Raw genomic sequence first — 26379 nt, forward strand, 5'->3', positions numbered from 1 at the left:
GGACATGACCATATGTAGTTAAATATTAAGTGATTTTGTTAAGATAAAACCAGAGAATCCTAGAGCTGAAAGGAGTTGGATATTGAAGCTTGAACCACATAAAATATAATTGAGAGATGTTTAAATAAAAATATGCTACAACATACATAATGTTAGTTTGTAGTTTTCTAAGTTAATTGTTGGGGATTTTTCATATTTGAGTTTGAGAGTAGAAATTAAGAAAATGAGGTCGAGAGGTAAAAGTAACAATTATCAGAATTGGAATTAGAACTCAGCATCCTTAAAATTCTTATTTTCCCCCCTGCCTTTAATTTGCATATAACTACCATTTTTTAAAAATCCCAAATATATATATATATTTAACTCTTGAGTTACTTGTAACATTCTTTAGTAGATGTGCTGGTTTGACAGTCATTTGAATTAAGAGATGTGGAATGGTTTGCTATAGGAGGTACTGAGCTTTGCATCCCTAGAGGTTTTCAAATGGAGCCTGAATGACCAGTTGTCAGGGACATGCTTTAAGTTGGGATTATACTAGATGACCTCTGAGATTCTTCCAACACTAATTGATTTTGGAACTACTTTGATTTTTATCTAGACCCAGAATTCCATGTCAAGAACTCATCTGTTTTTAAAACAATTTTGCAACTTGATCTACTGAGTTAAAGCCACAGAACAATAAATATCATTCCATGGCAAATGAAATTTTGATACTTTGACAAAAAATGCATATAAAGCAGAACCAGAGAGATTCAAAGTACATGAAAAGACAACTTTACGGTATTGGTAGGACATACGAACTTAGAGAGAAGATCAGACTGGTAGCCTTGGCTGGGCTACTCACTAGTTGTGGGAACCTTGTAAAATTAACTTTTAAACTTTTTTATTTTATTTTAGTTTTATTTTAGTCATCTGCTAAATAACAATATCTGTAGTACCAAATCCAGTTTAAAAACTATTAAGCACCTTCTATATGTAAGGCATATATGATTTATTTAAATGATACATATCTATTTAAATATATAATAAATTATATATGTATGTATGTATTAGTGTGAGATGTTAGGGATACAGAAATAAAAATAAAGCATTCCTAATCTTAATGACTTTACAAACTTTCAGGCTTCTAAGAAATGAGTACACCAGTTAGTGTTCTCTGATTTCCCCAAACTACCTTTATTTTACCATTTGTATTTACAGAATTACAGAATTTCAGTTACAAAGTTTTATCAGGAGCCATCTAGTCCTGATAAATTCTAATTTCTGCCTGAAGGCCTCCAAAGAGGTGAACCTACTACTTTTTCAGAGTAGTCTATTCCACTTTTATACAGATCTAATGGTTAAGAGGTTTTTCTTAACATTAAAGCTAAATTTGCCGCCTAGCAACTTCTATCCATTGCTCCTGGTTTTATCTTCTGGAGCCAGACAGAACAAATCTGTTTTGACATGCTCAGGAAAGATCTCCTAGTGCAAGAGTTTATATTTATCCTGATTAAATTTAATCTTACTAGATTCACTCCAGTGTTCTAGCTTATCAGGATCTTGATGAGTCTTGATTCAGAATTTTTTTTTAGTTGCCTGCAGATTTGACAAATATACCACCTATATCCTTATCTAGATATACTGAATATGTAAAGGGCCAAGAATATATGCTAAAGGTACTCCTCTGGAGTTAATACTGAATCTTTAACATTTTCTTATTAAATCTGTTAACCAATTCTGGAACCACTTTAATCATACTGTTTTTTGATTCACATCTATCCATCTATTCCACAAGAGTAGAATGAGAGACCATTAGATTTACTTTGCTGAATTCTAAGTAAATTAGATCCACAACACTACTCTGATTTACCAGTCTAGTAATCCTCTCAAAAAAAGGTAATGAGATTAGTCTATCCACTAAACTATTTTTGATACAACTATGCCTTTTCATGGGGAGGGCTTAAGGAGGTGGCGGAAGAGTTCATCACTACTTCCTTTTCTAGGTGTTTTAGGTGTTTATTAGCTCCTTCCACTAATATTGCTTACAGTTTTGCATAGGATTTAAGTTGGGTCCATAGTGCACAGATTCTATTTTCTTCCTTTAAAAAAAATAAAATGGCATTTTCACTTCTGCATTACTGTGGTACCTTTCCTAGTCTTTCTTTTTAAAATATCACTTACAGTGACTTGGTAGATATATCTACCTATTCTTTTAGTACCTGAGGATTTTGGTACCTCTTTCATGCTTCATGGCCTTTCAAAAAAAAAATCACTAATAGTGACCTAGCAGTTATTAGTTTGTTCTTTTCATACCTGAGGATGTTGTTCTTCTGGGTCAGGTGACTTGAACTCATAATTAGCAGCTATGTATTAGGACTTGGAGTGTCTTAGAAGATCAAAAATATCCAACCTCAAATAAGCAACAAATGTCAATTTTTTTATAACCCTACACCAAGTAATTTAACAGGTAGAGTAATTCAAACCTGATAACACCTGTCCAAGAATATACTATTTTTTAAAATGGAATTCCCAAAAAGAGCTTAACATGATTACTCTGAACACAGATCCATGTAGTTGTTACCTTGACTAGGGCCCATATAACATATATAATGTACATATGTGTTCACCCAGTTTAGAGCCACTGTTCTATTAGTCTCCTCAAGCACATAGCACAAATAGAATTGGATTTGGCATCTTAGTATCATATAGACTAAGAATGTACATAAAATATTTTGAAACCCATAATTGATAAATAAATGTCATCTCATTTATCTATCTATCTATCTATTTATTTATTTATTTATTTGTTTATTTATTTATTTATTTATTTATTTGTTTGTTTGTTTGTTTATTTATTCGTTCATTCATTCATTCATTTATTTTTTTTTTTAAACCCTTAACTTCTGTGTATTGGCTAATAGGTGGAAGAGTGGTAAGGGTGCATTCATTTATTTTTAAGGCCTTAACTTCTGTATATTGGCTTTTAGGTGAAAGAGTGGTAAGAGTGGGCAATGGGGGTCAAGTGACTTGCCCAGGGTCACATAGCTGGGAAGTGTCTGAGGCCGGATTTGAACCTAGGACCTCCTGTCTCTAGGCCTGAATCTCTATCCACTGAGCTACCCAGCTTCCCCCTGTAATTTTATTTTTTTTAAATCCTTTTACATCTCTTTGACATTTAATTTCTTACTAGCTATATTTATTCTGTCCTTTACAGCCCAGGGATCATTTTCATTGGCAGAGAAAACAGAAGAAAAATAAGATCAAGCAGCTCTACCTTTTCATCTCTTAGTCTGTTTGTCAATAAACATTTATTTAAATACCTCCTATGGGAGAGGTATAATATTAAGTAATAGGGGTATAAAAAAGGTAAAAGATTAATTAATGACAGCTCTCAAGGAGCTTACAATTTAGTGGTGAAGAAATTGGAACTAATCAATACAAGCAAGGCGACAGAATTAAGAGAAACCAGGAAAAGAGAGAGATAGAGAGAGAGAGAGAGAGAGAGAGAGAGAGAGAGAGAGAGAGAGAGAGAGAGAGAGAGAGAGAGAGAGAGAGAGAGAGAGAGAGAAAGAAATTATGAAGGGCTTTAAAAAGGGCTTTTTATATTTGATTCTGGAGATGATAGGAACCACTAAAGTTTATTGAGTAGAGGGAACATGATATGATCAGATCTTTCAGAAGGTCACTTTAACAGCCGTATAGAAGTTAACCTGGATTGGGGAAGAGACTTGTGGCAGGGAGACCAAATACAAGTATCCCTTCCTCATCGTAGGAGTTAGAGGTGTGGCTCCATCAATCTAGAAAATCCACATAAAATTTTTTGTCTGTGTCAAATTTTTCTTCAATAGTCTCTATAATCCTGTTTATTGAGTAGCATGTATAGTATGCCTTAAAATCCTTATTACCCCCAATCAGGAAGCTGAATGAGAAACACCTTGTAAGTTGGCACAAAAACAGCTTCAGTGCCTTCACTGTGAAATTCATGAGGTTCCAAGTAGGCATTGTCCAGAATTAATAACTCCTTAAAGTGTAATCCCTTGCTGGCAAGGATTTTCCTAATGTCTGGCACAAAGCATTGATGGAACTAGTCAAGGAAAAGTGCTCTGGTCATCTATCCTTTCTTAATGAACATTGAAAGATAGGCAGCTGGTATTTGTCCTTAGCTTTCAAAGCTCAAGGGTTAGTAGCTTTATATATCAGGGCTGTCTGACCCTTTGACATTGGCACAAAAGAGCAAGGTTACCCTATCCTTTGTGGCTTTAAAACCTGGAACTTCTCTTTTTGGTATGTATGAGGCATTCTACACCCCTCCCCCCTAATAGAGCAGTTTCATCGGTATTTAATCTCTTCTGGTTTGTAACCTTTCCCTTCTATCAGTTTCTTCAGGGTTTCAGGAAATTTCCTCTTGCTTAACAGACATTGCCCTTCCCATTACTTTTACATTGCATAGGCTAAACCTTTTAAATTTAAAAAATGTTCCAAACCAGCCTTTACTGGCCTAAAAATCCATGTAGACACTTCATATTCATTTTCCTTTAGTGAATCATTTAAGGACTTAGTCTTTTCTCATATGATGCCAGTTATACGGAATGCCTTTTTTATAACAATCCTGCTCCCCAAAGAATGTTGTATTTTCTACCAGAGAGAGATACTCATTTCATGGTTTAAGGTAATGCTTTGTGGTTGTTGTAGCTGCAACAACTTTGCAGATTTCCTTTTTTTCTTGATATGCTTTATAGTAGATTCATTAACAACAGCCAATCACAGTAGCATATATAACAATTCTACTTTTTCCTTTAAGTTTATCACTTTCTTCTGTTTCTTAGGAGCAGTTTCTGGACCACTAGGAACAATATGCTTGAGTTGCCTGAGTTTAATAGAGTTTATGGTGTTTAAATGACACAACACTTGTGAGAAATTGCTGTAAACATACTTGGCATCACCAAGCCAGTCTGTAGAACTACAGTTCTTTTAGTACAAATTTAATTTTAATTTTACAAATACAAATTTAATTTTAAGAAAAAAATGGCATAACTGTTCATTTGTTGTTAAACAGTAAAATACATACTATATTCATTTTTCAGTTACCAAACTTTTAAAGATAATCTCTACATTTCTAGCTTTCACATGTTGTTTGCAGCTTCCACAAAACGCTTCCCGAAATTCCTGTTTGATTTCTTATGCCAATCTTCAATATTGGGAAACTCACTAAGTGGAAAGGATACTTGTATCTGGAGAGTAGAAAGTCACAATCTTAGTGAAGGATCAAGTAATGTTCTTTTCCCCATTCTTTATACTCTATATAGTAACTGAGGGTGAAGGAAGAGACAATCACAGAAGATATTTAGGTGATGTGAGATGAGGAGGAGAAAAGAGGGAACTCTTGGCAAATAGCTTAAATGTTTTCAGTGCATTACGAGGCAAGATTCTCAGCTGAGAATGTGAGGTGAGAGGGAGCCATAGGAGGTTTGAGGAGGGAAGAAAAGATTTGGGAGAGCCATTATGGTGAGTGAGCTAATGAGTTCATTAAAGAGGTCATAACAAATTTGTAATGTACCTACTTAGCATGCTTTTGAGATATTTTCCAGCTTTGTTTATTGTCATTTCCATCCATAGCATCACTTTTGGTATAGAGTATGAGATATTGGTCTATATTTAGTTTTTGCCAGACTGCTTTCCAGGTTTTCTAGCAGCTTTGGTTGAGTAGTGGAGTTCTTGCCCCCAATAGTTAAGATCTTTGGATTTATGAAACACTAGGCTATTCTGTTAATTTACTTCCATTTATGTGTACCTACTCAATTCTACCATTCAGCATTTCTGTTTCTTACCCAGTGCCATATTGTTCTGATGATTATTGCTTCAAAGTATAATCTTGAGATCTGTACCTGCTAGACTGCCTTCTTTCACTTTTCCCCCATCCATTTAATTGATATTCGTGGGCCTTATGGTCTTCCAGATAAATTTTGTTATTTTTTCTAGCTCTATAAAATAATTTTTGGCTAATATGGGCCTGAATATGGAAATTAATTTAAGTTTTATTGTCATTTTAATTATATTGACTTGACCTAACCATGAGCAATTTATATTTCTCCAATTGTTTATATCTATGTTTGTGTGAAAAGCATTTTATATTTGTGTTCATGTAGTTTGTGTATACCTTGGCAGGTGGACTCTCGGGTATTTTATTCTGTCTATAGTTATTTTAAATGGAACTATGCTTTCTAGCTCTTCCTGCTGGGCTTATATTGGTAATACATAGAAATGCTGATGATTTAGGCGGATTTATTTACAATCCTGAAGCTTTGCTAAAGTTTATTTTGTTTCTCTAGGATTCTCTTAAGTATCTTATCACTTTGCAAAGAGTAATGGTTTTGTTTCTTTGTTGTTTGTTCTTATTCCTTCAATTACTTTTTTCTTGCCTTACCACCAAAGCAATAGTTTTGTTTCCTTCTTGTCTATTCTTATTCTTTCAATTGTTTTTTCTTGTCCAGAGCAAGGCTTTCTAGTATAATATTGAATAATAATGGTTATAATGATATCCATGATTCATTCTTTATCTTATTGTGAAGACTTCTGGTGTTATTACAGATAATGCTTGCTTTTGATTTTAGATAGATACTACATATCACTTTAAGAAAATCTCCACTCATTCCTATGCTAGTTTTTTTTTTGTTTTGTTTTGTTTTTAACCCTTGTACTTCGGTGTATTGTCTCATAGGTGGAAGAGTGGTAAGGGTGGGCAATGGGGGTCAAGTGACTTGCCCAGGGGTCGCACAGCTGGGAAGTGGCTGAGGCCGGGTTTGAACCTAGGACCTCCTGTCTCTAGGCCTGACTCTCACTCCACTGAGCTACCCAGCTGCCCCTATGCTAGTGTTTTTAATAAGAATGGATGGTATCTCTCATCAAGAACTTTTTTCTTGCATCTATTGATATAATCATGTGATTTGTTGTTGTTGATATAGGTAGTTATAGTGAAAATTTTCCCAATATTGAACATAGCCCTGCATTCCTGGTATAAATTCCATCTGGTCATAATGTGTGGTCTTTCTGAAAAATTGCTATAGTCTCCTTGTGAAGCTCTTTAATGAGATTATTTTCCCTTTTTATCTTCTTCCTTCTCCTGGTATATTTCTTTTGCTCAGCTTTCCATTTTTCTGTTGAGATCATCCCAACCCTGTAGACTCACATTCATAACCTCTATATAGTCGCCTTTTAACTATCCTATAATGATGATAAAATTCTTATTAGTCCTATGTATTTATTCCCATTTAGGATTATAAACAGCTAATTTCAGTAAGTTTCTCATGATTCTTTCTCATATTGACCTTTTATGCTTTTCTTGGTCCTGTGATTAAATGTCAAGTTTTCTGTTCATATATGGTGATTTCTTCAGGAATGCTTCAAAGTCATCTATTTCTTTAAATATCTATTCTCCCAGTGAGTTTTCCTAGGTAAGCTATTTTTAGTTGTAATTCTGGCTCCTTTGCCTTCTTTAATATCATAATCTAAGCTCTCTGATTCTTTTTCATGTTAGCTACTAAATCTTGTGTGATCCTAATTATGGCTTCAAGGCATTTTAATTGTTTCTCACTGGCTGCTTACAGTATTTTCTCCTTGGCTTGGAAGCTCTAGAATTCAACAATAATATTCTTGGGAGTTTTCATTTTGGGATCTCTTTCAAGTGGATTTTTTCAGTTTTTAGTTTTCTCCTCTGGAGCTAAGGTAGCTGAGCAAATTTCCTCTATAATTTCTCTAAATATTGATGTCTAGACTCCTTTTTTTTATGACAGGTTTCAGGTAGTCCAATAATTCTTTTTTTCTTTTCCTTTTAAACCCTTACCTTCCATCTTAGAATCATGTGTATTGATTCTAAGGCAGAAGAGTGTTAAGGGCTATTCAATGAGGGTTAAGTTAGTTGCCTAAAGTCACACAGTTAGGAAATTTCTGAGGCCAAATTTGAAACCAGGACTTACTGTCTCTAGGCCTAGTTCCCTAACTACTGTACCACCTGGCTGCTGTTAGTCCAGTAATTCTTATTAGATTATCTCTCTTTGATATGTTTTCTAGGCCAGTTTTCCTGGCTAGATAGTTCATATTTTCTGCTATTTTCCCATTTTTTTAATTTAATTTTATTGTTTCTTCATTAGAGTTATTGGCTTTCATTTGCCTAATTCTCGTTTTTAAGAAATTAATTTCTTTAGTGAGCTTTTTGTACCTCTTTTCCTATTTGGTCAGTTCTGCTATTTAAGGATTATTTTACTATTTTCTTCAGTTTTTTTTGTGCCTCTTCTCATGAACCTTTTAATTCTCTTTTCATATTTTTCTTGCATTGTTCTCAATTCTTTTCCCAGTTTTTCCTCTATTGTTCTTATTTGACTTTTTAAATTTGTTTTTTGGTTATTTTTAAAAGCTCTTTTAGGAATTCTTGTTGGGTTTATAGTCAATCTTCTTTTTTTCCTCCTGTGAGCCTTTTTTTGTAGATTTCTTCACTGCATTGCCTTTTTCTGAGTTTGTCTTGATCTTTTCTATCACCATAGTAACTTTTTATAGTCAGGTTCTTTTTTTGTTATTGTCTGCTCATTTTTCCCCCAGTCTTTTTCTTGACTTGAACTTTCTGTTACTTGGGGTTCTGCCTACATCCGAGGGATGGTGGTATGGGAGTCATTCTTTTTTTGCCCTGATATCTTCATAGCTAGTTTTGGATGCATTTAAGTTTTCTATCCTTCCAAGTTGGTGTGTGCCAGGGAGAGGTATGGTTTCTGCTCTTCTGATCTGTGCTCTGGTCTTTACCCAGGTAGGGCATCTGCAACCTTTCTACCCCAGATGTTCCTCTCTGCCCTGGAATTGGGTAATGGCAGGGGAGTTGTCAAATGGCTCATGTTTCTACACCTATTATTAGCATAGATGTTCTCTGGAATCTCTTTCTGAACAGGGGTTCAATCCCATTATTGTCTCTGGTAGTTGGGAGTTCCCAATACTTCCTTCTCTATTGTCTTTGCAGCTGTAGCTGCTTGCCTACAGGGTCTACACCTGTCTTCTGTTCCTGGGTAACTCCCACCACAGTGGCACTGACTTCTCTGTTCTCCTAAGTTCTGTTTTGGAAAAATATTTCACCCCAACTTTTGATTAATTATACCACATTTTAAGTTCTTAACACCTCAAGTGATTATCTAGGAATAGATCTGCTATGGTAGAAGGTAGCTCTCATATAAATGAAAACACAAGTGATTTTTCTAAAAAAGCATACAAATTATAACCACAATTTGACTTCTGCTTATTGTCCAGCTAGAGTTGTAAAAATCGCTTCCTTCTAGCAGATGGACATCTTGCTTTAAAGAGCAACCTGGTTATTATATTTGTGTCATTGTGCTTTTTATTTAAGATAAATCTATAATTGAATGTATTTTAAAATCCCTGATAAAAATCTACCCTGAAATCTCTAATAAAAGTCTACCTTTGTCACAGTCATTAACAGTATGTATTTTAGATTGTTGTGAACAAAGTGCTTTGTAAACCTTAAAGAGTAGAGTAAGAAGGAATTCTTTAATTTCTTTAATTTAATGGGAGACCTGGAGGTCCTCTTACCAGCCCACAGTGACAGGAAGTAGGAATCCAGAGCTCCCTGCTGAGCCACTGTCCCCTGTTAAATTAAAGAAATTAAAGAATTCCTTTTTACAGTAGTAAAATATATGCTCTTATTATTCTATGGAAAGTATAAATGATAGACTGAATATCCTGGAACATACCCTGAAAGTTTATTCTTTGCATAAATCACTAATATGAACTTGCTTTGTTGCTTTTAAGGCTTGTGATTCATCATTTCCTTTCCACCTATCAAAACCTAAATCTCAGCCTTCTGGTACCTTACATAGGTTTTTCCTTTCCATCTAACTCTTCTCTTGAATCTGTATTCCCAGCACTTACCTTTGCCTGCTGAAGACAATCTGTCCTGCCTACGTTACAGATGGACTAAATATTTCCTCCCCGGAATTATCCTCTATTACCACTTAGGGCTATTCCCTTTCTTCCAATCTTTCTTTCCTCCTAAATTTGATATATTTCTATATCAAACCGTTTGTATTAAACCTTTTTGGGGTCCATTTTAGATAAGAAGTATCCGATGGCCCTTCCCTTTGCCCCTTCCTTTATGTTTGCATATTTTGTTCATGCATCTCAATTTGAGAAATAGAAAATTACACACCTTTTCCACACTCGTGTATTCCTCTCTTTATCTTCCCTTCTCATCCACCCTCATAAAACCTTATAACAGAATCAATGCACTTACACCCTTTATTATAGGATAAATAGGAAGTAATTAACCCAAGGAAAGCACTACGATTAAAAGGGATTGGGGAAATTTTCCAGTAAAAGATGGGATTTTAGTTGAAATTTAAAGGAAATCAGGAAAATCAGTCAGATTTGAGGAAGACAACTGGAGAAAGTGCTGGGAGCCTAGGTATATGAGAAGTATCTGGTTCATAGATCAGTAAGGAGACTGTTGTTTATCTGGATTAGAATCCAGTAAAGAGAAATGAGAAAGAGTGGTTTGATAGTAGAACCAAGAGAGAGTACTTATCTGAAAAACCTAGAGAGAAGAGAGTATTCCAGGAAGAAAGGGTGATAAAATACTACTATCAAAGACTGCTAAGAGGTTGAGAATGAGGATTGAGAAAAGACCATTGATTTGACAATTAAATCGTCGGTAATTTTGCAGAGAACAGTTTCTGTGGAATAAGTTTGGAAGCCAGATTGTCAGGATTAAGAAGAGAATGAGAGGAGAGAAAGTAAAGGAACCTCTTACAGATGGCATGTTTTGAGGACTGGCTACAAAGGTCCAAAAGGACAATAGCGGGGATGGGAGGATCAAGTAAGAATTTTTTCAGGCATGGGGAGACATGGGCATGTTTATAGACCAGGGAAATCAGTAGAAAAAGGGGGATTGAAATGATATTAAAGATGAAGGAATCTGTTGGAAGAGATAGGATGGAATGGGATTGTGTTGTTGTAAGCAGAGAACAATTGTTGAACTGGTTAGTGATAGGATTAAGACTGGGAAAAGAGGGAAGTACAGCCAGAGGTGTTATAGCTTGGGAGAGTACTGAAGGGTACTAGGAATGGAGGTTACTGTCAAAATGAATAAACAATTCATAAAATATAGTCATAGTGACTAAGGGAATGATATGTCACCAGAATTTTAAAGGCATAGCTCGTTCTGGTTGCACAAAAAATAAAATGAATAATTACCCATTGGAGGAATGGTTGAATATTCTAGCCCTCAGCAAATAAAAACAAAATTAGAAGCAGGTGGAAAGGTACTTCTAGAGTTGAAAAAGAGAGTATAGTGGGCTGGATTGCAGAGGTCTTCTACTAACCTTAGCTTTCCCATGAAAGCAATTCCTCATCTTTTTACAAAATGTATTAGTGGAGGGAATTCCTGAATTATTGAGATCACAGATCCATTTGTGTATAAAATATTCTGTTTAGTGAAATGTTGCATAAATACATCTTTCTGGATCTGAGTTGTACAGGATACTTGAGTTTTGTGGATGAACATGATTTTCAGTTTTTTTCTTAATCCCTTTTAGCTTCAAAACGTTAAAAATTTTAAACATTTATTTATACATATTTATACACTCCATTCACATCTTTCAAAAAACTTAACTGGACTTGTTTTTTAATGATTCAGCGTCATCATTATGAAGATCACTTTGAATTTTTTTTCCCTTGTAACTTCTATTGTTCAGCTATTAAGTCTTGTTTCTGTCAGCTTGCCTACTTCTAGAACTATCTCTCTAGTTGGCTAGGAAAGCCAACTACTAGGTTTGTTAGAATTTTATATGAAGTATTAAAAAAAATTAATGGGCAGAGTAAAGGTCTAAATCCCACCCCCTTTTTTAAAAGTAAAGTGCATGCAGTTTGTGGGCAAGTGCTTGACTGTCTAGACATCTGTTTTGGATTGGAGGTGGGAGTAGAGAATGTTATATTATTTTCTGGCTCTTGGCTATGTTCTGAAGAGTTGGTATTTCCAGATCAGCTTTATTTTGGGACAGGGGAAATCTTACTGAAATAGGTTTCTTTGAAATGAAGGATATTTGGGTATCAATATAAGAAGATGGATTTGCTATATTATTAGACTGCAGAGAGAAGACAGCAATGTATGAACTGGAGGAGGAAGAAAGCAATGAGATTTTTGGAATTTAAAATAGATTGAATTTCTGGCTGAGAAATGAGTCATCCATAAAAGTATTCCAAAGTAAAACACGTCCAATGTAACTAATTTTGTACTTCACAGTGCTCCTTTGATTTTTAAGTCACATAATAAAATATTCTTTTTTTAAAATGTGGAATTCTGTTGTGGAAAAATGAAAATTACTGAAAACTGAAATATTTTCTTATAATTTATTTTTTCTCTTTCTGAGAGGTTAAATTGAGTTTTATTAAAATTCATGTGTTATGACAAAACAGATATAATTATGAGTAGTTAGTAATCTTTTATTTCAACTTACAAATAATATTTAATTAGTTGTCATAAAACTATATGATTTCGTTATCAGTCATTTCAGGCCTAATTTTACAGACTACAAGGTGATGTACAGAATTTCTCCCAGAGCACAGATTCAGTTAGTTGTAGAGCAAAATGGTAAGTCATACACATTCCCTTGAATATAGGCATAGGTGTAATAGATGGACAGAAAGACTTACAGGTCAATAAATTACATGTGAGTAGTTATTACATCTTACAAGTAACTTTTATTCTCTTTTATATAACTAATTGCAAAATCATCAACATAAGGTCTCACGATTGAAATAAACAATGCTGAAAATCCTACCAGTTTACAAATAAGACTAGGATTTAACCACATGAACAAAAAATAATTTCCTGTATTAAGGATTTTGTGGGTGGGAAACTACATGGGCACACTTTACCTTTTCTTTTAAAAAAAATATGAAGGATTATAATTCATCTAAATAATAGACCAAAAACCCATCCTTGAATCCTAATTTTTGCCTTAAGTGCAGAATGGATGTGTCCAAATTAATTTTTCTTTTTAGAGCTTTAGTTTTCCTGATCATAAAGTATGTTGCAATAACTCTTGTCAAAGTGACTAGTGGTAGTTACTTATTCTTAAAGCCCAAGAAATATGCTTCAGCTCATTATAATTGTTTAAAAATTAATGGGCAAGGTTGAACGTTATTTTTTTCTATTTTTTTTAACACTGCTAGTTTGGAAATTTGCTTTGCCAAACTTCATGTTTTTAAAGGGAATTGTATTTCTTGTCTTAGTGGATTGGAGGAGAGAATTTGGACCTGGAAATAAAATTGAAAAAAAAGATCACATTACTCTACATCTGAGCAAAATCAATAGGATAAATTCCCATAAAGTCAGAATATTAGGCATAATTTTCAGTAATGTTGCTGTTGTTCCATATTGATAACTCAGATATAAGAGTTTCAAATTGATATGGGCAGCTGTTTTTCATTCTCTCCTTCCACTCAACAGAAAATCTAAGTCCTCAAGGCTAGAGCAGTTTTTTCTTTGTATTCCCAATGTTTAGCACACTTAGTATATACTTAATAAAGGTCTAAATTTTGATGACATAGATGGTTTATTTTGGGTTTATTTTGTATTTAAAGCTCTTAGAAATTCTTAACTTTTTTGTGTGTTATAGACCACTTTGTCAGTCTGAAGCCTATGGATCCCTACTCAAAATAATAATAAATGCATAAATCAGTCAACAAACATTTAATAAGTATTTACTAAGTATCAGCTCAGGGCAGCTAGGTGGCACAGTGGATAGAGTGCTGTCCTTGGAATAAAGAAGTCTTGAGTTCAAATCCTAGGGCAAGTCACTTAACCCTATTTGCCTCAGTTTCCTCAGCTGTAAAATGAGCTGGAGAAAGAAATGGCAAACCATTCCCATATTTTTGCCAAGAAAACTCCAAATTTGGACAGACATGACTAAAAATGACCAAATGACAGTAACAGCTATAAGTCAGGCACTAAGTATACAAAGAAAGACAAAAAGACAAGCCCTGCCCTCCAGTTCCTTATAATATTGGGGAGACTACAAGCAAACAAATACATACAAAAACTGTATATGGGGGGGGGCTCAAGAGATGAAGGGGAAGTAAGAGCATGAATTATGTAAACATGTTAACTTTTCTAAAAAACAAATATTAATAAATGTTTTAAAAAACTGTATATAAGACAACTAGGGAATAATTAACAGTGGTAAGAGACTAGAATTTAAAAAGATTGAGAAAAGTCTGGAGTAGAAGACGAGATTAAACTAGCTAGGGTTACAAAGGAAAACAAGAACTTCTAGTATAGAGCCTGACATAATTTGTGATCCCCTGACTTAGTCTTTGAGAAGCCAAGGACAGTTGCATGTTAGTGAGAAATAATAATGGCTTACATTTCTATACTGCTTTAGTTTTAACTTAGTGCTTACCACAGCCTTTTAAGAAAGGAAACACAAGTATTTATTTCTATTATTTTGTAAAGGAAAATGACATTCTCAGAGCTAAGTCTCTGATTTTGTCCAAGTTTACAAGTGGTAAATCCAGGTGTTCTGATTCTAGCCCAGTCTATAATGCTTCCATATGATCTTTGTGTACAGAATTATAAAACATGTCATAATCATTTTTATCTTGTAAGATCTCTTAAATGTTTAAACAGTTAATTATGTTGTTTTAATTTAAAGCTTATATACTTTTAACCACTATTAATAATTAGTTTAATTAGATACAGTTTTAAAATTTTATTTTTTATTATATACTTAGTAACTGCTATCACCACCAATATGTTTGTGTGTAATAAATACATTTTTTTTAAAAAATCAGTTTTTTGTAATGTTTTTCCTAGGTAGCTTTTTTAAAAGAAGAATTGAGAAAGGAAAAAATGTAATTGCCTAATTATTGTATCATAATTTTAAATTGCAAAATCATAGTATTTAGAGGTGTAAAATACTTATTTTCTATTCCAAATCATTTATAGATGAGTTGTGTTCTGTAGAGGGAAAAAGACTTGTCTAATGTCACATAGAATACAACAGCCCTGATTTGAATCTAAGCCTCTAATGTCAAATCCAATACTCTTTCCAGTATCACATATTACTTCTCAGAATAAAGACTGAAAATTTATTTTGCCATTTCTCTAAGTAGACAGTTATCATAGGCTAAAATATCAATAATAATTTACAATCAAAAGAAGTTTTAAAATTTTCAAATGTACATCTTTTAATCATTGCTGGGTCAGTTAATTTAGTAAATTTGTTGGCTTTTTTCCATGTAGGATTCAGAAATAGAAGAATTAATTCTAAAAGCAATCTTAAACATATTTTCCAGAATAGAAGTGCATATATTCACATACAACTTTTACATAGTGCAAGATGAAGAAACAGATTTCCTTTATCAGTTATGTTTATTTAGATACAACTATTTTTGTTCTTTGTGACTGGCATTTAAACTTTTGTATTAATAGAAAATGAAGGAATAATGAAAATTTTGTAATAATGTGTTTCCTTTTTTAAATGACTTATTTGTGAGATAGCTGCACAACATAGGAATGTTTTTTTAATACCTCAGGTACTATGAGTGGAATATAAATTTGAGCTGACAAGGACTTTATAGGTCATGTAGTCCAATTCTTGATATACAGTTGAAGAAACTAGATCAAGAGAAGTTAAGTGACAGAGATCATTGGACTCTAAATCCAGTGGCTTTTCTTTTATCAAATAAATTTGCTGTAAACCCCCCCCCCCAGTTTGTTGTTTCCTCTTCTAATTTTGGTTGCATTAGTTTTGTTTGCACAATAACTTTGAATATTTAATATAATCAAAATTACTAATTTTGCCTCATAATGTTCTCTTTCTTGTTTGGTCATAAATTCTTCTCTTAGCAATAGATCTGACAGGTAAACTATTTCATGCTCCCCTAATTTGCTTATGGTATTACCCTTTGGGTCTAAATCCTATCCCATTTTGACCCTGTATTAGTATAGGGTGTGAGACACTGGTCTATATCTCGTTTTTGTCATACCATTTTTTAGTTTTCCCAGAAATTTTTGTCAGATAGGGAATTCTTGCCTCCAAAGCTGGGTTCTTTGGATTTATCAAGCACTAGATTGCTATGGTTATTTACAACTATATTGTATACCTAACCTATTCTGTTGATCTAGCATTCCCTTTCTTAGCCAGTACCAGATTATTTTGATGATTATTGTTTTAGTGTACAGTTTAAGATCTGGTCATTCACATTAATTCCCTTGATATTCTTGACCTTTTGTTCTTCTACAGTATCTTTTCTTTTGTACTACTCTTATAGACTGCTAGATGACATTGTAGATAATGTGTTGGGGTTGGCGTTAGGAAGGGCTGAGTTCAAATATGGCCTCAGACACCAGATGTGTGACCCTGGGCAAATCACTTAACCTTTATTTTCCTAAATTTCCATCTTTAAAATGCAATAATAATATCACTTACCTCCCAGAATTGTTGTGAGGATCAACTGAGATAATAATGATAAAGTGCTTATCATATTATTTGGTACATAGTAGATACAGTTGTCATTTAGTCTTTTTAGTAATGACCATTTATGACCTCATTTGGGGTTTTCTTGACAAATATACTGAAATGGTTTGCCATTTCTTCTACAGCTCATTTCATAGATGAGGAAGGTAAGACCAACAGAGTTAAGTGACTAGCCCAGGGTCACATAGCTATTAAATTTCTGAAGACAGATTTGAACTCAGAAATATGAATCTTCCTGACTTCAGGACCTTTTATTCTATCTATATATACCTAGCTGTACATACTAAAAGTCAGATAAATGATAGTTATTATTATCATCATCATCATCATCATTATCATTATTACTATCCAGTATAACAGTGCAAAATCATCAGTGATGTAAGGGGTAAAAAGGGGTTTTGGTTGGGTGAATATTAAAAGGTTTGGTCACCAGGGAATTGAATAATTATCATTCCCCAGTTAAAGAATAACCTCAAGTCAAAATGACTTTTTTGGAAGTTTATTTACAAATGAGGAGAAGAAGAGAAAATAAGAAAATAAGAAAGAGGATAAGATAGGATAAGTAATCTAACACACTAGGTAATTTGCTCCGGCCCCCTAGTTTAACCCAGGTAGATCTAATTAGTTCTCAGTCAAGGGAGGCTAAGCCTTGAGCCCTAGGACAGAGGGCTGGAGGGCCCCAGAGGTGAATGAAGCAAAAGCTTCAGTCATAGAGTCTCTTTTGAAAGGGAAATTCCCTTTAGAGAATTTCAGGAAGATTTAGTCTTTACACTCACCACGTGTAGTTCTAAGGGAACGATTTAAGAACAGTCTCACCAAGTTCTCGGGGTCCCAGGTCCAGGACTCCTCCAGGTTCAAGTCATGAACTAGAAGAGTTCCTTCAGGTCCAAGACATGAACAAGAAGAGAGTTACAGGAAGTTGTCACTCTCTTGGGTCTTGACCTCCCAACTTGTGAATTAAGTGGAGTCATTTACACTTTTGGTAATTAGATTTGAGAATGGGCTAGGTAGATTTAATCTCATTATCACAGTGACCAAAGAGTTAGTGTCATTTCCAGGGAGCATAATAGCAACTAGGAATGATTTCCCTAGAAAAGAAATTCCAAAACATTGTCAAAAAAGGTTTTTAATATGGCTAGTTAGGGGTTATATAACCCCTTTTGAAATTGTTGTTGGATTTTTATTTAATGCCTAGGTGACAGAATTTTCTAAGACCATGGATTTTTCCAGAAAAAAATCATTACTCAGGTTTTTCTTAATTTAAAAAAAATCAGGACTGCCTATACCCAGTCAGAAGTGAAATTATCTCCAAACTGACATTTCTGGAATGTTAGAATATAATATTTAGCTATGTGATAACTGTTTTCCTGAGTGTTGTTTCTCTACTTACCTCTGTGTTTAAGTCTTTCAGGGAATATTATATTAGTCCACCATGAGAGATTTATTAAGAATTGATTATGTGACCTTAAGGATCTTATTATGTGAGAAACAATGTATGTATATGTTGATATTTACTGATATACACATATGTATGAGTATTTATACACACATACACATATATAGTAATACACATAGTAATAGTAATTACTAAAAATAATGATAGTAATACACATAGTAAAAAAACACATTTGAGATATCTTCGTTTTTAATTGAATGATTATCTAAATAAGTAGCTTTTCAAACACTTATGAACTTAGTAGGAGAAAGATTTCTGCAGTCACTGCTGCTGATTTTCCACTTGAGGGAAAAAAAAAACCAACCTTACCACATTTGATTGAAATAATTGTGGTGTGTCAATTTAAGTCTCGAGTCTTGGGGCAACTTTACAACAAGGCCCAGCAAGCAGCACTTTTTTTCAGGGACAGGTGCAATACATAGAAACAACAGTGTGCTATGATCTTAGCTTATATGTAGAAAATTCCTTGCTGGACAGGTATAAAGTTTGACTTTAAAAAGAATATGAAAGAGAAAATTTTTTTAAGTGAGAAATTAGTTTTTGCATGAAACAACAGTGTGTTAAAGTTAGTTGTATCTTTCCACTTTTGTCTGTCCTCTATACCTAGTAGGCCCTTATGTATTTTTTGAATTGAGCCATATCTTGAATTATATAAATAAGGTAATGTGAGAGGCACAGTATGCTGCAGTGGCCAGTGGGGTCTGAATAACTAAGATTCAAGTCCAGCCTCTGATAGCATAGTGATTTACTAGGGCAAATGATTTCTAAGATTAAAAGTTGCAGAACAGTGGCTAGAATCTGAGCTTTGGTTTTGGTAGAGGGAGTCTGACTCACTGGGCCTTCCTAAAGGGAGAAAATCAATAAGTAATGTCAAAGTGTTTCTTTGACTCTGGATCTCTAGTGAGCATTCATTTTATCTTGATGATGTTATTGCCATACCATCTTCATTACATTTTTCTCCCCCAGTGCTAAAGAGTAGTGAAATTAACAATACCATTCAGGGAAATATTGTCCCATACTTTTAATCATTTTTCACTCTTATAAATTCTACTCTGGTCACCATCTCCCTATTAGACTGTAATTTCCTTGAGGTACTGTTTAGCTTCCTTGTATTTGTGTTCTTAGTACTTAAAACTTAATATGTAGTACTAAGTTAAGCACATCGTAAGTGCTTAATACATTTCATCTATTTGGGCCTGCGATTTATCAGTAAGAAACTAACTCTACCAAATGCAAAGCAGCTTGGCACATTCTCTGCAATTTATAGTTTTAGAGAATTGCCTGGAACATTGAGAGAGGTTATATGACTAGTCCAGGATGTAGTATGGATCAGAGATAGAAAATGAAACCAGGTCTTCCTAAGTTGAAAGCTGATTCTTTATCCACTATATCATTCTGCATTTAACATAACAATATTCTACCTTTCAAAATGAAATTTAGACATAATTTAGCAATTTTGTCAAGCCATGAATCTTATTAAAAAAAGAATTTTAACTGCTTGCTAATCTAAATGATCTTGTTATTTAGATGTGTAAGTCTCCTATGATTACTATTCTGTCATGAGGGTGAGCTTGGTTTCTTTTTCTTTTTCTTTTTCTTTTCTTTTTTTTAAATTTTAAACCCTTAACTTCTGTGTATTGACTTATAGGTGGAAGAGTGGTAAGGGTAGGCAATGGGGGTCAAGTGACTTGCCCAAGGTCACACAGCTTGGAAGTGTCTGAGGCCGGATTTGAACCTAGGACCTCCTGTCTCTAGGCCTGGCTCTCAATCCACCGAGCTAACCAGCTGCCGCTTGAGCTTGGTTTCTTGAAAGCACTAACTGGAGTAATCCTAGTGAGTAAGTTAGAAGAAAGACCCAGAAATATCCAAGTAATGGATACATTCAACTTAGAAAGCCACATTATCAGAAGATTCATTACCAGCTAGGAATTTTGGTTGAAGCAACTTCTTTTTTTTTTTTTTAAACCCTTACCTTCTGCCTTGGAATCAATAGCCCTTACCAGTCTTCTGCCTTGGAATTTCAAGGCAGAAGACTGGTAAGGGCTAGACAATGGGGGTCAAATGACTTGCCCAAGGTCACACACAGCTAGGAAGTGTCTGAGGCCAGATTTGAACCTAGGACCTCCGGTCTCTAGGCCTGATTCTCAATCCACTGAGCCACCCAGCTGCCCCCGAAGCAACTCTTAAGTATCTTATGTTGAATTGTGTTTTGTGTTGGTAGAGTTCATATATACACATGAATAAAGTCATAGGTCATTTAAAGTATCACAGCAAAATCTACCTAAAATTCTAACTAAAGTTTAAAGACTGAAAACAAATGTTTTTAGGAGTTGGGAGAATTTTAACCATCTTTTCTTTTCTCTTTTTTTCAGGATGGTTTGAATTCCTTGGTCCTTGATTTGGATTTTCCTGCTCTGAGGAAAAATAAGAATATAGATAATTTCTTAATTAGATGTAAGTTACATTAAATTTTTATTTATATCCATACTTCATGGATGTTTGGCTATTTCAAAGGAGTCAAAAAAATCTTAAGATTGTAATAGCATTAAAATTTTAGTTAGATACCTTATTAGAATTGTGAATCCTTTAATTTTAGAGTAAAATATATATTTCTAATTGGTATATCTAGAAGTTTAACAAGGACAGAGTAGAGAATAATTACTTCTCAGTTAATTAAATCATAGATTCAGGACTGAAAAGGACTTTAGAAATTGTCTAATACAATCCCTTCATTTACAAAGAGGAAACTTACATCCTCATATAATATACATATATCATCATGAGTAATTAAAAGACCTCTGGAGAGAAAGTTGTGTATATTTTTTGACCATTATAATAATTTTTCTTTATGTTAAGCAAAATACTTGCTGGGCTGCTATAGATTCATCAGTAATATAATCATTCTTTGAAATAATAAGAAAAATTAATATTATAATGTCTTTTGCCATATAAATTATGTTTAATACATATTTATTGATACTGATAACAGCTTATAGTGATCCTCAGGTGTTAAGGTTGAAGGTGTTAAGATTGAAGATTTTTTAAAAAGTCAACATGACATTAGTACACAGTAAAGAAATTCACTAATAATAAATGGATTTTAAACCAATAAATGTAAGAATTACTGATTGGTGTTCTAATTGGTCAAATTACCAAGGAGATAAAGTTACTATATTGACTTTGTGGTTACCAGTTTACAATGAATTATAATATAATTCCAGCATATGTAATAAATTTAGTAAAACTAAAAAATAGGGACTGCACCTGTGATTTCATTGATTTAGAGAGCTCTCTGTTGAGTAAGTACACTCTTATCAGTGTAACCTAATACCTTCCCTGCAAAGTCTATTAAAGAGTTGCTTAGAGTACAGACAGGTTAAGTGACTTGCCCAGAGTCTCGCAGCCACTATATGCCAGCATTAGGATTTGATCACAGGTCTTACTGGTTGAGAGGAAATTATTAATTACACCAATGTTCTTTTTGTGGTTATTTCAAATAAAAACTCTAGGATTTTATAGTATGAGCTATAGAGTCATCATTGGGTACTATATGTCAGTTATTCTATTAGTTATACCAACACAGGATCATAATAGAACATTCAGATCGATTAAAACACCAGATAAACTTTTACTGTATCTTAAGTACAAAATAATTAAAATCAGTTTTGTTTGAAGACACTAATTTGAAATAAAGATGAAAATATAATAATATATAGTTTCTTATATAAAGTATTTTTATCTGTTGAATAATGGATTTAAATTTTTTATGTTTTTCCTTTGTGCTAAGTTTAAGTGTTCAGTACACAAACAGTAATTTGAAATAGCTTCTGCTTTCAAGTAGTTCACATTCTATGTGAAGAGAGACAAATACATAAAGGAGGGCTTATGATCTTCTTAAGACAGATCAAAAGTCGAAGTTCTTAGATCCTGTCAGGGAAAGTAATAGAGCAAATAAGAAGTCTCTGAGGACCTTGGGAAATGGTGGTAGGTCAGATGTCCAGGACCAAGATTATGGTCCCAAGAATCGGAGCATTAAAGTGTTAAAAAGCTTTAAGAAATTGATCAATGAATTATCAAAGCTTGATCTACACAAATTTAATTGAAAGCATTGGAATATATTTTTTGACAACTAGGATAAATAACTAATTATGGAGTTTGTTTTTATGAGTAATTTTCTTTTTTAATTCAATGTAGATGAGAAAATTGTGACAAAAATTAGATGCCTACAGATGAAGGCAGAAGATTTTGATGTTGTTAAAGTGATTGGAAGAGGTGCTTTTGGTGAAGTTCAGTTGGTAAGAATTTAGTCTGCTTTTTATTACTTTATTTGTCATTGGGGGCTGGTGGCAAGACATTTGTGCTAATTTTATATATATATATATGTATATATATATATGACATGAATATTAAAGGTCATATCATTAAAAAGTTAAAATAAAAGCAAGTCATATCCTTTTTCCAAATTCTGTGTAGGTGTGAATTTTTTTAAACCCTTATCTTCTGTCTTAGAATCAGTTCTAACTATTGGTTCCAAGGCAAAAGACTGGTAAGGGCCAAACAATTGGAGTTAAGTGTCTTGCCCAGGGTCACACAGCTAGGAAGTGTCTGATGCTAGATTTGAACCCATTATCTCCCATCTCCAGGCATGGCTGTCTTATCTGCTGAGCCACCTAACTGTCCTGAGATATGAACCAAAAGAAAATATAGAGAGGGAATAGAAACAACTGCAAAAGATAAAATGGAAAATTATTACCTAAAATTGAAAAGCTTTCTCACAAACAAATGTACTGCCTGTAAGATAAGAAAAGATATGGTTATGTGGGTGGGGGTAGAATTTATATCATATATCTCAGATAAGGGTTTGATATTGATGATATATATACATCTAACAAATATTTAAGTGGTCAAAGAACAAACAATTGTCAAAAGAAGAATTTACTAATAACAACATGAAAGAATTCTCCAAATCATGAATAATAAGAGAAATGAAAATCAAAACAAGGAAGGTAGGAAGGAAATATGCACATATTTGGATCTATCACGTGCCAGATACTACTAATGATTTACAAATATTATTTCATTTGATCTTTACAACAACCCTGTGAGAGGTAGGTGCTCTTATTTTCCCCATTTTACTAGTGAACAAACTGAGGATTTGCCTAGGGTAACACAGTGAAGTGTTTGAGGCTAGATTTGAACTCAAATCTTGATTTCAGTTTTAGCACTCTATCCAGTTTGCCACCTAGCTATTTCACTGAAGTTTCACTTCGTACATAGCACAGATGACAGAAAGATGCCAGCAGTTAACAATGGGCCAATTATGGAAAGATAGGCACATTAATGCACTGTTGGTGGAGCTGTCACTTGATCCATCCATTCAGGAAAGCAATTTGGAATTATGCAAAGAAAGTAATGAAAATGTTCGTGCATTTAGACCTATATAACTAATCATATATCCCAAGGGCCAAAGGCCCATGTAAATCAAAATATTTACAGTAGTACTTTGGTTGTTTCAGTGAACTAGAAACAAAATAGGTTCTCTTCAATTGGGAATGACTAAATGAATTATGGATCATAAATGTAATGTAATACTACTCTGTAAGAATTACTAATAAATATAGCAGATCATTGGAAAACTTATATGAACTGATCCAAAAGTAATTGGTAGAAGTAATAAGCAGAACCAGGAAAACAGCATACTACTGAATACGGTAATATAAATGAAAAGAAATGTAACAAAAAAAAAAAGAAACCAAGTGCTTCAAATTTATAATGTTCAAATTTGGCTTCAAAAAAAGAAATACGAGATGGCGTATTATTTTGCCTCTTTGTAGAACTTGGGGATTGTGGATGTGGGACACTGAGTATATAACACTAGGTTAGTATGGACAGTATATAACACTAGGTTAGTATGTATTGTTGTTTAGTTTTGCAAAACTTTTTCTTTCTCTCCCCTCTTTTTAATGTAAGGGAATAACTGTGAAGGAAGTGGTTGAGAGAAGGGTAAATAGAAGTGATTTAAAAATAAAAGTTAATAAAAATGTATTTTTAAAATATATTAATATTCAAGCCAGCATAATTCAGTAGAAGGACATTTATTTGGAGACAGAAGACATAGGTTCATATTCTAGCTTTGTTACATAACTCCTCACTCTTAGGCACCTCCTCCCCCAGTCTTTTGCCAATCGCTGTCACATCTCTTGTATACAACTCCTCTCTTCTAACATTGTCAACACTTTGATGCAGGTTCTCATTAACTTTCATCTGGATTATTGCAATAGTTTGCTTTCTCTACTCTTGTCCATCCTCTGTTCACTTTTCAAATTAATCTTCCAAAAGTGCCCATCTGACTATTTCATCTCTCATCTCTTTTCCCCTTTCCGCCCCACAAACCCACCCCTGCAATTCAGTGGCTTTCTGTCATTTCCAGGACCAATACAGAATCTTATCTTTGGCAAAAACTTTCTCAACCTGGCCCCTCCTACTTTCCCAGTTTTTTATACCATATTTATTCCCTCTCTCTCCTACCTACTCTGTGATCTAGTGACACTGAACTCCTTGCTATTCCTCTCACAAGATGCTTCATCTCCCAGTTCTGGGTATTTTCACTGGCTTTTCCTATGTCAAGTATAATCTTCCTCTTTATCTCCACCTAGTGGCTTTCTTCAAGTTGTAGTTAAATACCTTATTTTCTATGAGAGACCTTTCCTGATTCTTTCTTGTGCCTTCCCAATACTGATTATTTCGAATTTGTCCTGGTACATCATTTATATATAGTTGTTTTTGTGTTGTCTTCATTAGATTTTGAGGTGCTTAAGGGCAGTGTATCTTGTGTGTAGCACAATACCTGGCACATAGTAGTTGCTGCTTAATAAATGTTTATTGACTGAATAAAACTCTAGGCATTTACAAAACCATATAGGTTCCTAAATTAAGAGCAGTTCAGAAAAGACAGTATTGGGAAACATTTCAAAAGTTTCATTTAAAAACTTTGACCTCTAATCCTTGATGTTCGCTCTTTTCTGAGGAAAACTTTTGATGGTATCTGCTATTAATTATTATATGTTTTTATGTTTTCCTAAAAAAAAGAAACCAAAGCAGAAATAATTTCTTGATGTGATTTTATTCTCAAGATTCTTGATCTGGCAAAGAAGTATTTTCTGTGTAATTATGTTAACCATGATAGTTGGCTTTACATAGGAGTAACTATAATTTATCTTGGTATCAGGTATTCACGTATTCTTTTAGCTTTCTGTTAGTGTATTAGTAGCATTATGAAGATTTTTATTTTATAGGCTTGTTTTGGGCTAAATGAGAATTAGGTTAATTTCAGAGTGTAGTTTCCTATTGTCCTAAATAGCCAGGGAGATACGCATCTGACTGACATTCCCATTACCCAGATACATGCCATTCTTAGCATATATCTCTCTGACTTTTAGCCTCTAGTGCTCAATATGGTTCTTGAATATCCAAAGAAACTCTGTACCTAGAGGATTGAGCATGTCAGTATTGGCCTGTTAGACTTCTAGCAATTCTAATTTCAAGCATAGCTCCGTTTTGAGGACTTGTTTGCATGTTGTTGCTCCCATTAGACTATGAGCTCCTTGAGAAGGAGATAATCTTTTGCCTTTCTTTCCCTAGCACTTAGCACAGTGCTTTATAACTGATGCTTTAAAAAAATTTAATAACATAATTTAATAAAATAAACCCAATTAAGCCCAACAGAATTCTTCTTGAATCAAAATTAAATGTGAATTAATTAACTTCTAAAAAAACTACCTAATTGCCTAATTCAACAAATGCTTTTGTGGTGACAAAACAACATTTGTATTTTACTCTTTCTGTATTTTCTCAGATTCCAGGGCCCCTGCTTTTAATTTTAAATTTATTTATTTGTTACATTAAAATACCCAGTTAACTCTCTCCATTAGAGAAGGTATCATTTGACAAAAAAACCAAACATGTATATATAAAATTATGACTTACTTATTTCTGTTTATCAGTTCTTTCTCTGGAGTTTGACATGTAGAAGTCATTCTTCAGACATTATTTCTTCAATGATATTTCTGTTGCTACATATAATATTCTCTTGATTCTACTTGTTTCATGCTTCATAATTTCATGTATGTCTTTCTGTGTTTTTCCAAAAATAACTTGCTCGCCATTTCTTCAATAGTATTCCATCACAATCAAAGACCACAACTTGTTCAACTATTCCCCAATTGATGGACATCTCCTCAAATTTATATATATATATATATATATATGTATATATATATATATATATATTTATTTAAATTTTAAACCCTTAATTTCTGTGTATTGACTTATAGGTGGAAGATTGGTAAGGGTAGGCAATGGGGGTCAAGTGACTTGCCCAGGGTCACACAGCTGGGAAGTGTCTGAGGC

The 26379-nt window shown here is 33.7% G+C and overlaps 1 protein-coding gene across 1 annotated transcript in view; it reads left to right on the forward strand.

Annotated features, from left to right (window-relative positions):
• The window catches only part of ROCK2 (Rho associated coiled-coil containing protein kinase 2), a 155543-nt gene that overhangs the window by 55535 nt on the left and 73629 nt on the right, over nt 1-26379 (forward strand). Inside the window, exons 3-4 of the mRNA XM_044659556.1 lie at nt 20343-20424; nt 22165-22265. Of these exons, the coding sequence (XP_044515491.1) occupies nt 20343-20424; nt 22165-22265 (183 nt within the window). The remainder of the gene's footprint in view (nt 1-20342; nt 20425-22164; nt 22266-26379) is intronic.

Source organism: Gracilinanus agilis, chromosome 2, assembly GCF_016433145.1.
Source record: "Gracilinanus agilis isolate LMUSP501 chromosome 2, AgileGrace, whole genome shotgun sequence".
Lineage (NCBI taxonomy): Eukaryota > Metazoa > Chordata > Mammalia > Didelphimorphia > Didelphidae > Gracilinanus > Gracilinanus agilis.